The sequence below is a fragment of the Gastrolobium bilobum genome, unplaced genomic scaffold (genome assembly GCF_033153095.1).
Source record: "Gastrolobium bilobum isolate Gb01-03AN ecotype WA unplaced genomic scaffold, APGP_CSIRO_Gbil_v1 utg5634, whole genome shotgun sequence".
Taxonomy (NCBI): domain Eukaryota; kingdom Viridiplantae; phylum Streptophyta; class Magnoliopsida; order Fabales; family Fabaceae; genus Gastrolobium; species Gastrolobium bilobum.
Window position 1 is genome coordinate 254,708 of NW_026898133.1, and position 14,511 is coordinate 269,218.

The window sequence follows — 14,511 nt, forward strand, 5'->3', positions numbered from 1 at the left end:
TGGAAAATATAGTTTTAATGGAGAAAAATTTTGTGCACTGACCGATTTTAATTATGTAATTATGAGGATATATAGTAAAAATATTGAAGCTGTGCCTGCAAATAATTTTTCTCTCTTCAAAAGTTGTTGTTGATATGGAGAGAAATTTTTTTATTTTTATATTTTTATTATGTATCACCGGAAAAACATATATAACAATGAATATTTATCCATATGACAACTCATCAATAATATGCTGCCATGCTAGTTTGAGTGAATTTTTTTTATTTTATGACATAATTTAGGGTTTAATATTTATTCTTTTAAAGAATATAGAATTGTGTCCTTTTAAATAAGAAAAAAAATACATAATAAAAATTATGAGGGGACAAAGTATGTGTTTTTTTAATTTAAATTTTAAATAAAAAATATTAATTTTAACTAAAATGACCAATATTTAAAATGATAAATAATTTTTTCTTAGGTCTCCTAGGTGTTCCTATTACTCGGTGCAAAAAGGTTACGTACATATAATATTCAAAATTGAGCTGATTCATATTACCACTTGAGTTCATTATCACAATGCAAGTTGGTTTGCGTATTTTATTTTTATTTTTTTTATGATAAGTTGATGATTGGGGTTTTGTATTTTGGTATAATAAGGAGTTGGATTAATTCTGAGATGGAAAAAAAATTGTAAAAAAAAAAAAAAAAACACAGAAATATTGTTTTTTAGCAAAAAAAAGAGAGAGACCTTGACTGCTTCCGGGAACCATAGATAAAATACACGTTTTGTTCTTAAATTTTTTCTTTTTCTTTCTAATGGTGATATATAATTGCGTTGAAAGTTAGACTCTCTTTGGTCTTTGCTTGTACGAACAAATGAGAATGCCACAACGCGTTTGCCATTTGCATGCGGATAAAGCATAAAAGAGGTGGATTATTATAGTATATAGTTATTGTTAAGAATTTCTATTTAAATAATAATGGCAATGGTGCATACAACTACAAGTAGCAAACTCCAACATCATGAAAAACCGTGACAATCTCAAATAAGGTTGAGGGGTTATCTTATCATCGAAACATTTTCAAAAAATGCCAGTAATATACTATCTGATACACTTTTTTAACCCACCATTTATTATTAAGTGACTTTTGTGTAATTTTCACTAAATAATTTTGGTAAACATTCTTATTTTAATGTTGTGCATAAAATTTATCCATTAATAAGAAGTGTGTTATAAAAAAAAAATGTGTTGCATCATTGCTCCCGTGTATTATAATAGGGGATTCCCTTGTTTCAGTGATGGAACTAAAGATAAGCGCAAAAGTGCTACTACCTTAGTGGGACTTTATAGTTATTTATGATATATGGATGTAGGGTGGTTCCCGCAAGGTTTGTGAATGGACTTTTCTTGTTTACCCAATTGTGTCTAAGCAATAATTAATTACTCATTCTGGACAGGCACTCTTGGTGTTTGTGAACCAATATTGAGTACTAAAGTTAATGCCCTTATACGGTTGTTTCACCCATTTTGGGTAAAAGTATAGTGATTTCATTCGTTTGCTATGATTGGAAAAATAATTTTTGATGGGGTAGTCATAGTCACAGTCATAGTATGTTCCGCGACCCAAACAAACCCCATAAAATTCCTTTCTATTTTTTTCAATTTATTAGTGAGTATCGAGTTCAATACCTCATCATGAAAAATTATAACACCAATCATTAAATCACAACAATTTGTCCGTAATAATATTCCTATTATTATATTTAACACATATTTTTGTATAAATTTAATTAAATCAATTCAACTAATGACTGGATTACACCAATGACAGATTGACCAACCACCTTAAACAAGTCGATAATCAATCCAAATGACAAACAACTGATGAGTGGATAGACATCACATTTTAACTGAAAATTTTAAGATCGTAAGTTCATGGATCTTTTGCACTTGTTTCGTCCTCACTTAATTCATCTCTAACTAATGTGGGACTTCATCATCATTCACACTTGAATATTTCTAACAAAATTAAATGTATAGTTTGATGTATTTTGATAATTTTGTTTAAACTTGCATTATATATTTTGATTAATTTGAACCTATATTTTTATAAAGTTAAATTTATATATTTTAATGAATTTATATATTAAATTCTTAATACAAAACTTTTCTAATTCAAATCATTTTAGATTCGAATAAATTATTGTTTTAAAATATATAAACCAAATGATAAATAAAAGCTCATATCATATAAAATCATTTGACAGTGCAGCACATTTTAATATTATAGATTTTGAAAAAATAAATAATTTTGTTATAACTTAAATAGTTGATATTACAACATTCACCAAATATTCACCAAATTCACCGTTCGGGTGAAATAACTGCCCTTTAGTGTGTCAAAAGATATGGACGGGAACGCTTCATAACATACATACATCATGACATGATCATTGATTTGAACTTTGATTATTTAAGACCCTGTCTTTTATTAAAAAATATGATAATGTATAAGAAATATTTTAGAAATTATAATGGGATTCGAATATGTAAATAACATTTTTCACTCCATAAATTATATATATACTAATACACATCTTCTTAGATTTATGTAATTTTTATTATCTGATTATAACTGACCTCACTTCATATTTTTACACCTTCACTCTTATCTTGTGGCAAGCCCAATTACGGGCAGGCCCAATAGAACTATAAAATTATCAGGCCACTTCAAGACATAGCCAACCCAGTAGTTTAAATTGGTTCTATAATGCTTTGTTAGGATAATTTTATAAATTAAGATAAGGATAGGATAAGCTTCACTATAGTTTAATTTTAATTTTAGTATTTATCATTCTTTTAATTAAGCTTATCATTTTTTTAATCAGGTTTATATTCTGCTCATTGGGTTTTTATTAGATCTATGTAATTCAAAAAATGATCGAATAAAATCATCCGAGTTTATTTGATCACAATTCCTCTCTCATCTTTTCTGTATTCTCCCTCTCCCTTTCTGTACCAATAACCTTCCCTTTCATAATGTGGAGATATATAAGACTTAGATTTGTGGAACAAGCCTTTTTTTTCCTCTTTCGGTAAGCTCCTTCAATGAAATAATGTTTGATGCACGTTAGCACAAGTCTATAATCTCGTATAAAGATGAGGTGACAAAATTAAAATAAAAATATGCAAAAAATGAAATATAATTAAGCTATTAGAATTAGTTTAATAATAAGAGATGTGGTTAGTTTGCAGGAGATTATAAATTCAAACTTCAGTATTACCATTGTATCCAAAAAATATGAAATATAATTAATTATAATTAGATGATAAAAATTGTACAAGTGTGAGGTGATTAGTGTTAAGTTTCTGTTTATCATTATTTTCTTGAATGTACTCATGAGCTCCATTGAAATCCACGTGCCTTGTTTTTGTTTAACTTTATAGTAACGAGTATCCTTACGTACTGAATTTTTTTAAGTAATTAAAAACATTTAATGGAAAATATTAAATATCCCTCAACTAGTATCTTTAAGGCACTCATTATTTGTTATTCTTTTATGCCATAATGAAAAATTTCACATTTGACATAATATAATATTTTCTCCCAATAAACTGTTCTTAAAATAAAAACAACTGTATAATAATAATAAATAATGTAATATACTAGTTAATTAAATTAAAATTATTCATTTTGTATAAAAGGGTTGGCAAAGTACGATAAAAAAAAAAGTTACTTAACCAAATTATACGTGTTGCGACTCTGAGGCAGTTTTTTAAATGATGAAAATAAAGTGTAGTTATAAATAAGTTATTGACAATCATGTCAGCAATCCGTTGTAGTCTAGTTGGTCAGGATATTCGGCTCTCACCCGAAAGACCCGGGTTCAAGTCCCGGCAACGGAAACTTATTTTTTTAATATTTCAGCTTTTTGCTTCATTTGAGCAACGTGGACTATTGTAAACCCCAAAGAGTTATAGCCCAATGAGCCCAAGTACTACTGTACTGACTTCTACAAATGACGTTGTGAATTGAGATCCTCTTCATAGAATCATAAATCATATTGATGAAAAAATTCAAACGCTGTTATATCACATCTGATTTTTTATTTTTTCTCTTCTGTTTTCTTTGTAAATAAGACTCTATTGAACTATGATCCTTCCCTTTCACAAATATTGAATATGTATTCATTAAGCAATTGGGATAATGTGTAACTGATAGATAGAGAATTGTGCACCCTTTTTGTAGATGATTGTGATGAGAGTTATGTAAGTTAAATGAAAAAAAGTTATGCGTAAGTAGTATTATTTTTTTTAAAATTTAGTTGAATCCCACATAAATTCCATAAAATCAAAACTTTGATTCCAGAAGAGTAATAACTTTGCCATAATGTTTAACTTTAGATAAAGAATTTATGACCTCTCATACTTGTTTTTCTCTTTTATTGCTTTCATTTATTCATTATACTTTTGTTTTTTCAGAATATATATATATATAAGGATCGATTATTCTACCTACCATTTTTTCTGCCTACCTTTGCCTAACTTTAAAACATCATTAGATCAGAATCTTAACCAACATTTATCTTTCTCTCTCTTCTTGAGATTCTGATCTAACGGTGTTTTAGAGTGGTAGGCAAAGGTAGGCAGAAAAAATGGTAGGTAGAATAACCTATCCCATATATATATATATATATATATATATATATATATATATATATATATATATATATATATGGGGTAGGATATTATCACATCGGTATAAGAGTTAGAAGTCTTACACTCAATCTTAACAATTGATTCACTTGTATCCAATGGCTCACGTTACCAAAAAATTTGAGCCCTTAGATATAAATGGAATCAACGGACGAGATTGAGAGTGTAACTTACACTAGTGTAAAATGATCCTGACCCTATATATATATATATATATATATATATATATATATATATATATATATATATATGTGAGGAAGGTTATACTTACAACTTTTTTTTTACAACCTCTTACAACCATATCTTAACACCGCCGATTTCCGCCGATCAACGGTTATTATTTATTGAGAATTAATAATTAATTAATGAGTTTAATTTGCAAAAATCATAACTGTTGATTGGCGGAAATCAACGGTGTTAAGATATGGTTGTAAGAGGTTGTAAAAAAAAAAGGTTGTAAGTATAACCTTTCTCTCTCTCTCTATATATATATATATATATATATATATATATATATATATATGGGGATAGGATCTTTTGACACCGGTGTCAAATTTGAAGTTTGACACCTCATCTGATAGTCGTTAGATCAAAAAAGATCAATCGTTTTACATGCTTACAAATCAAAGTCGTTGATCTTTTTTGATCTAACGGCTATCAGATAAGGTGTCAAATTTTAAATTTGACACTGGTGTCAATGGATCCTACCTCACACACACACACACACACATACATATATATATATATATATATATATAACCGTTAGATTAGTGAAAATCAACGGTTAAGATTTGGTATCAAAGTTTTTGATTTGACACTGATGTTAAAGGATCCTATGAGAGAGAGAAAGAGACTGGATCCTTTGATACCGATGTCAAACTTTTTAATTTAATATCAGTGTCAAACTTTTTAATTTGATAGTAGTGTCAAACTTTTTAGTTTGATCCCAAATCTTAACTATTGATTTCCGTCAATCTAACGATGATAATTTATTGGGTCACACAGTTATAAGTGTGACCCAATAAATTATAAACGATAGATTGACGGAAATCACAGTTAAGATTTGGTGTCAAATTATTTTAATTTGACACCGGTGTCGAAGAATTTTGTCTATATATATATGAAAAGATTGGATGTCCAGACACTGGATATAAAATTTTGTCCACTCATCGTATTTATAGGGATTATTGGGTCCTAGCAGAGGTGGACCTATTTGGTCGCCTATGTTCGCACTTGCGGACATGAATTTTTGATTTTTTTTTTTTAAGTATAGTAGTCAAATATGATGTTTGTTAGATTAAGTTTTGTTTGGATATATAATGAGGGATGAAATGAAAATGAATGGAATACAGTGGGATGTAATGGAATACAACAAATCAGCATTGAAAAAAAAAAGGTGTCGGGGATAATTTTTTATGTTAAGTTGAAGTTTTTTTTTTCTTATTTATAATTTTTGTTTTTTAATGCATTTGAAATTTCCTTTAAAAAAAAATTTCGGAGGCGCTGCCGCGAACCCCCATCACTAAATATGCGGACATAAAAAATATTTTTTGGGTCCGTCACTGGGTCCTACAAATACATAGTTATAATACGGTGCCTGGACAAAATCTTATATACAGTGACTCGTTTTATATTTACAAAATATTAATCCCATATCACATATTTACAAAATCTTATTGTTTGTTATGTCACTAGATGGTCAAGTCATGATTAAACTATGTCGTTTTGTTTATTTATTTACTTATATTAATTGATTTATCTTTGTATAGTTATGATTTTTTTTCTTCATTTTTACTATTGATCCATCTTTGTATGATTATGATTTAGTAACTGGACAAAAGTTTATATCCAGTAAATTGACACTCATATAACCCAAATATATATATAGGAAAAAATATTTCTACAACCACTTTAGATAAAGTTATCTACAGCCACCTCAAAAACTATGTCGTTTTGATTAATAAAGGGTGTTTCTGTAATTTTAGGTGGATTAATGAAGGGTGTTTCAGTAAAATGTATATGATAAAAAAATAAACAAGATTATGAAAATACCCTTCATTAATTCACCTAAAATTACAGAAACACCCTTCATTAATCAAAATGACGTAGTTTTGAGGATAGCTGTAGATAACCTTATCTAAAGTGGGTGTAGAAATATTTATCTCATATATATAGGGTTTTATTAGTATCATGTTACATAACCCAATAAAACTTTCCTACACACACAATTAAGAGGTGGGGTCCACATATTTTTTTTTCTTACATCATTCCACTTTCTCTCTCTTCTTTATTGTGAGGGTAGAAAAATTTTCTTATATCCTACAACATTATACTCATAAAACCCATATATGGGTCAGGATCGTTTTACACTAATGTAAGTTACACTCTCAATCTTTTCCGTCGATCCCACTAATATCTAAGGGCTCTAATTTTTTAGTAATATGAGTCATTGGATACAAGTGGATCAATGGTCAAGATTGAGTGTAAGATTTCTAACTCTTACACCAGTGTAAGAATATCCTGCCCCCATATATATATATATATATATATATATATATATATATATATATATGAGATAGGATCAACTTACATCGGTGTAAGAATGATAAATCTTACACCTAATTTTAACCGTTGATTTTCGTGCATCTAACGGTTGAGATTTATTGAGAATTGAAAATTAATTAATGAGTGAGACCTAATAAATCTTAACCGTTAGATGCATAAAATCAATAATTAAGATTTGGTGTAAGACTTATTATTCTTACACTGGTGTAAGATCATCTGGCCATATATATATATATATATATATATATATATATATATATATATATATATATATTTGTCACCCTTTGTTTTAACTCTATAACTTATGGCGACTTAGAATAAAATGATAGAACCATACATAAATTTAATCACTCTTTTCAATTTCCAGGGTCCATTCAAATGAATTAAATGCTTCACAGAAATTGTTCAGTTGTTGTGTTAATATCCCTTCTTTGATTTCGTTCCCTTTGTTTCTCGTTTTCTTTAGTTGTTTCTGTTACAACCACAAATGTACATATGTAATAAATATGTTGTTTTTCAGCATCTTCACCCTGATTAAAGCCGAACAAAGGTTTTCACCCAAAAAAAAAAGCCGTATAAAGGTGAGATGTAGCCACGGTTGCATCTATGGTCACTACATAACAAATAGAAAGTAAGAATTCATCATTCTCAATTATATTATTACTATTACAATCAGCACTGTCGGTGGAAGAAATTATAAACTGAACTATGCTAAGAATTGCTAAGTACGGTTACTGCACTGGACCAAAGGGAGGCGAAATAAGTTCAGATTCTTTCATGTGTGCCTGGAACAATGACATTTTATATACTTCAATTAAATGATTAAGCATATAAAAAAGTTAGGCTTTATTATATTTCAGCTTGAGTTTTGGAGATTTTTCCCCTACTTCCTTGTATCAACACTAGGAGATTCACCATGATGATAATAAAAAAAACAACCAAGTGCATGAACTTCCTCAATCTTCAATTCCAGCCTTTGCAAGATATAAATCAATGATATTAGGTGAAAGAAAAAGAGCAAAGTCATGTTCCTTGGATTGCGCCTTAAATTAAGACCAAAGTGATCTGAACTAGACACTTCAACCATTCAAAAAAAATAATGATTTCCGGTTCCCTTAACCTGAGGCAAACCACCATAGCTTTTCAGAAATTTTTGATTGGTTTTATATTTATATTTTCCTTTTTGGCTGAAAAGAATTCAATCATATGCTTAATCACATACTGTGATATCTCAGCAGCAGAAAGCATCAAGACAATAAAGTCCAATAAAAGTGCCACATAATATAAAAAAGTGGGACACAGACTTGTATTGTCTGGTTCATCTTTTTTCAACCTTTTCCCTGTTCCTTCACTTACTTTTACTAACTTCCCAAACCAATACTTAGGCCAAGGTTGTACTATAATTTTCTGGGGAAGACTAAGACCAAGGTTTAAGAACCTAGTTAGAAAAATAGGGCCTTATTGACCTATTCTTTTTCAAGTTCTTACTGGTTGGTCTTTAGAAGGAAATGAATGGGGTTGGGGTTGAGTTTGAGAAGCAGCATGAGAATGGACATGAGAAAATAGATTATGATGAGGAAGAGAAGATAGATTATGTGTTTAAGGTGGTGGTGATTGGGGACTCAGCTGTGGGAAAGACTCAAATACTCTCAAGGTTTGCAAAGAATGAGTTTTGCTTTGACTCAAAGTCCACTATTGGAGTTGAATTCCAGACTAGGACTGTTACTATTAATGGCAAAGTAATCAAAGCTCAGATCTGGGATACTGCTGGCCAAGAAAGGTTCATTACACTTCTCTCTCTCTTTCATGCCTTTGCTTGATTTCTTTGTCTAATTTTCTTGTCTTCCCTTTGAACTCAAGGGTTTACATTGAGTTTTAATCATCTGACCAACTTAAAAGATTGTTGTTTTATACAATGTGAAGCCAATTTGACTTGAGAAACATACATTACCAAGAAGCACATGATATTGACTTTAGTTCTTTATGTTTTTATTTTCCTTGATTTGGTCCCAAAAGTCACATTAATATTCTACATTTTTGGAGGAATGTATGCTTCTTATTCAAATTGTCAGATTCCATATGCAGATAAAACCCAGCTCTAAAAAAGGTAGCTAGAATCCAATGAATTTAAAATTGCAAAAAGTGTGCATGAATGGCAAAGGGCAATACAGGATTTATGGGGGGGGGGGGGGGGGAATTAAAAGTTATTGGTAAAATACACTGATAATACTTTATCATTTTGATGCAGATAAATTGTTACAAATTTAACATATTATATATGTAAATTTTTCTTGCTGTTATAGGTACAGGGCTGTGACAAGTGCATACTACAGAGGTGCATTAGGGGCCATGCTGGTGTATGACATAACTAAAAGGAAATCTTTTGATAATGTTGCTAGGTGGGTTGAGGAACTGAGAGCACACGCAGATAGCTCCATTGTGATCATGCTAGTTGGGAACAAAGGTGACCTTGTGGACCTTAGAGTGGTGCCTACTGAAGATGCTGTGGAGTTTGCAGAGGACCAAGGCTTGTTCTTCTCAGAGACTTCAGCTCTCAGTGGTGAGAATGTGGACACTGCATTTCTCAAATTGTTAGAAGAGATCAATAGGGTAGTTTCTAAAAAGGCATTGGAATGTGGTACAGGGAAGCTGAATGGTGACAATAATGCAGCCACACTCAAAGGATCAAAGATTGATATAATCTCAGGTCCTGAATTGGAAATTAGTGAGATGAAGAAATTGTCTTCATGCTCTTGTTGATCTTGTTATGAAGATCTATGTTACTGTATTTGGTTTGAACTTTGGAAAAGAGAGCAGAGTGAGGATTATATAACTATATATATATATATATGCGTATGCCTAATGGTAAATTGATTTCATCTGGCCTTGCTTTCATGTTAAAAAATATTGAAGAGTAATTATCCTGTTTCATTATGATTATGACTCACTACAGTTATAGCACATTTACAACACTTAGTGAAAATGTGTATTGATGGCACATTTAGAACATCCACTAAACAATAAACAAACTTCTGATATTTAGAATACTAAGAACATTAACTAAAAATGTAGCTTGTCTATTAAAACTTTATTTTGCCCTTCATAAGTAAAATGGTTTGCACTAACAAAAAATCTCATAGTTATGTACTTTAAATTTTAAAAATATATCAAAACATCGTAAATGCTTGTGCTGCAAATGTCATGACTCATGACAAAATTAATGCTTAAGATATAAATTAACTTATAATGACAATTTTGAGCACTCATTTAAAGTTTGTTGTGGATATGAAATTTACAGTAAATCGTCAGTCATTAATAGGTTTTTATAGTTTAAATGTTTTTAATGAAGTTCTTATTTTACTAAAAAAAATTAAGGAAGTAAAGTTAACTTTTGCTAAATTGTAGGAACTTATTTGAAATTTAAATAAAGTATAAGGACCTATTTAAGTCAAATAAAGGTTTGTAGTTTATTTAGGTTTTTAAATAAGTCCTCTTAGTTGAACAAAAATTAACTGAGTCTTAACAACTAAGGGCATGTTTGGTGCATAGTATAGGATAAGGCCTGATAGTATAAGACCTGATAGTATAAGGCCTGATTGTATAAGACCTGATTGAATTTTAATACTATCCAGCGTTTGACACGGTATTGTATAAAATTGTTGAAAATAATCAGAGCCAATGATCTGGGCTGGGCCAAGTGTGTTTGGAAGGCCTCTGCAGAAGGCTAGTGTGACCCTAATATTTGAAGAGAAAAAAAGACTTCCGCAGAAGTTGACCTTAGAGTAAGAATGATATTGGGTCTCACACTTGAGGGAGGATGTTGAAAATAATCAAGTATGAGTTGTAAAGAAGTACCACATAGACTAGACATAGACCAAGTGATGACCATATAAGTGTGAAAGACCCATAAACCTGCAGCCTTAAGGTTTTGGGTTGAGACATGGTATCAGATATCCACTTGCTACGGTTGGTGTAGCCTTAGCTCAGTGGTGGTGGCCCCCCGCCACGGGCTTCCCCTTGGATCCGCCTGACATTGGTATCAGAGCCAGGTTGGGCTCGAGCTAGCCTGGTGATTGGCTAGGAGGCGGGTCGAGTACTTTGCGCTTGGGGTACTCGGTTGAGGGGGAGCATACCAATGGTGGGTTTCACACTTGAGGGGGAGATTGTTGGGATATTCAAGTGTGATAAGTCCCACATTGGTTGGTAATGGGCTAAGTGAAAAGTATATCTCTGGAAGAGACCCATGAATCCAATGCTTTAGAGTAAGAATGATATTGGGTCTCACACTTGAGGGAGGATGTTGAAAATAATCAAGTATGAGTTGTAAAGAAGTACCACATAGACTAGACATAGACCAAGTGATGACCATATAAGTGTGAAAGACCCATAAACCTGCAGCCTTAAGGTTTTGGGTTAAGATGTGGTGTCGGCCCACTTATTATAGTTTGTCATTTGGCCCATTGGTGGATGTATCCTTTGCAAAGGGTTTTGGGCTCCCTCATTCCATTTCCCAACAAAAATAATATATTGTATAAGATAATATCATCTAGTATTTAGTAATGCACTGTATAATACTATATATGATAAAAATAAATATTTTTAATAAAAATATCTTTTAATAAAGAATCTATATAATTCTTCAAAAAATGTCATATGATATTGATTTTTATAAAAACTTATTGATTAGTGTGTCCAAAATATAAATTAATTTTTATAAAAATAAAAATATTTAATATTTTAAAAATTAATATATTGAAAAATTAATTTTATTTTAATAGATTAATATTAAAATAATATATTAATTTTTGAGAATTACATTGGTCACCGATGTTAATACATCAATCTCTTATCAGGCCTTATCACTTACCCTTAGGCCGGATTAAGTTATACATTGTTTTGATGTATTAAGGGATTATGCTGTATAAGCTTATACTATACGATGGTCACACTAAATAACAAAAAATATCATAATGTATAATATAAACTTATATTATCGTATCTTATACGTCACACCACCAAATAAACCTGGATAAGAAGTTAAGTAATCTTCAGATGTACAAGGGCTGGTAAGGTACATGTCGGCAGATGTTGAAAATTTAATGAAGAAATGTTAAATGGTGACAAGGGATGACTATGCATAGAATAAAGTCAAAAAAGCTTGAATGTTTTGTCAGGTATTTATTTGCTTTTCAACTTTATTTATTTAACGATAATTAATTATTAGATTTTGTAATAACTTTTTTTTTTTGGTAAACATATTTGTAATAACTTTAGTACTAAATAAATTAATAAAATCAAATAACATTAGTGAAATCTATAATGAAAATCACTGTATAAGCGAAAATGATATGATTTTTCATCCACACTATATTTTCACTCACATGTAAATCTTTTATCTTTCCTCTCTCTCTCTCTTTAAAAAAAATTCTAATGTTTACCAAAAAAAAAAAAATTCTAATAGAAATTTTGCTTATACCCACAAAATATAAAACACGATTGACAGAAATATACACATGCAATCTACATCGTATTTACGTTCAAATGTTTCTTTTTTGTATATATATCTCAAAGGATATTCAAAATTGAGAGAGCCATGCCCCCTCCCCTCACCAGGAAGTTCCACCATTAATGTCTGCAATTGTGTTTTTTTTTGTTACTATTCATCCGTGATAAAATCGGTGATAATTAAATTATTTTTTAATTTTATATAATATATTAAATAATAAACCAATATATATGTTATTTTATTAGCAAATAATATGACAACGTTATCCTTATTAGTTATTATTGCAAAACCATAAAGTAAAAATTACATCATGAGTGGCTTCCCAAACTGTTCGAATTGGACCTGTGAGATTTCGTGTGTGTATCTGGAATTGTGATATTTTGAAGTTTACCCAATTTCTAAAAGTTGCATTACCCATTCCTCGAAGAATATGCATTGCTGAAGCCTGAAGGTGTTTGACCAAACCCAAAGAAGAGAAATTCATGCGGGATTTATGAAATTAATGAAGTGTGGGTACTTAATAAATTTAAGTATATATAGATCTGAGTACGATGACTTGTGAGCAACTATTGGCTGACTGAATCTGATTTAGATTTAAATTTGGAAGGATTGTGACTCAACTAGATCGATGATAGAGAAATAAGAAAATGTTTCAACTTTCAATAATGGAGATTGAGGTTTCAGAGGAGATGAATTGATATATAGATGCAAACAATGGGTCTGAAATAAAGATATCTACTGTTAGGTTTGGATAATAAAAGTGGAGGAATAAAAAAAACTCATGTGAAAATAAAATAGAATGGGAGAAATTGAAGGGGTAAGATATCGTAACAACCAACTAGGGTTACTACCAATCAATTTTACCGTTAGATCGATTATGTTGATCCAACGGTTATATTTATTTCCATTATTGTATGGTTATGATCCTCATATTTAATGTAAAAACATTAAATATGAAAAATTATAACTATACAAAGATGAAAATAAATATAAAGTGTTAAATATGGAGAATCATAATTATACAAAGATAGAAATAAATATAATTGTGGATCAACATAATCGATCTAACGGTGAAATTGATTAATAGTAACCCTAATTAGTTTGTTACAATATCCTACCCCAAAATTAAATTGAAAAAATTTAAATTTTAAGAAAAAAATAATTTTATATTTTTACATCATATTTTAAGAATCGGCAATTATCCCCTTTTCATATACCTACATCCGCCTCTATGTACAATTGTACATCACTATCAAATATAATTGTGGATCAACATGATCAATCTAACGGTGAAATTGATTAATAGTAACATTGATAGTAATCTTAATTAGTTTGTTACAATATCCTACCCCAAAATTAAATTGAAAAAATTTAAATTTTAAGAAAAAAATATTTTTATATTTTTAAATCATATTTTAAGAACGGACAATTATCCCCTTTTCATATACCTACATCCGCCTCTACGTACAATTGTACATCACCATCAAATATCTCACTTATGACTATGTTTTTGCGTAGAGCCAATATCATGGATTTGTTTTATTTGGTGACAGATTAGGATTTTGTTGGACAACTAAGTACGCTCTACACATTTTCATCTTTAAAAATCAAACCAAGAGATCAAACCCAATGATGGGTTAGGTGCCGTATATAAGCACCGGCCATATCCCTAAGAAACAAATTATGGTTACGTGTTAGCAAGACAAAACTACAACATAATGAATTATCTTCCATAAA

The 14,511-nt window shown here is 30.1% G+C and overlaps 1 protein-coding gene and 1 non-coding gene across 3 annotated transcripts; both read left to right on the forward strand.

Annotated features, from left to right (window-relative positions):
* Nucleotides 1–3,820: 3,820 nt before the first annotated feature.
* Nucleotides 3,821–3,893, forward strand: TRNAE-CUC (transfer RNA glutamic acid (anticodon CUC)). The gene has a single exon. It is a non-coding gene; the product is annotated as a tRNA-Glu (tRNA).
* Nucleotides 3,894–6,420: 2,527 nt separating this feature from the next.
* On the forward strand, nt 6,421–10,058 carry LOC133313076 (ras-related protein RABA3-like). Of its 2 annotated transcripts, none has more exons than XM_061514397.1 (3): nt 6,421–6,430; nt 8,835–9,048; nt 9,572–10,058. In XM_061514397.1, the coding sequence occupies exons 1-3, from the start codon at nt 6,421–6,423 to the stop codon at nt 10,026–10,028; spliced, it is 681 nt and encodes a 226-aa protein (XP_061370381.1). In that variant the 3' UTR covers nt 10,029–10,058. The 2 variants fall into 2 exon arrangements, with proteins under 2 accessions (XP_061370381.1, XP_061370380.1); XM_061514396.1 differs by lacking the exon at nt 6,421–6,430 and adding an exon at nt 7,306–7,333 and having other exon boundaries at nt 8,850–9,048.
* Nucleotides 10,059–14,511: the final 4,453 nt, after the last annotated feature.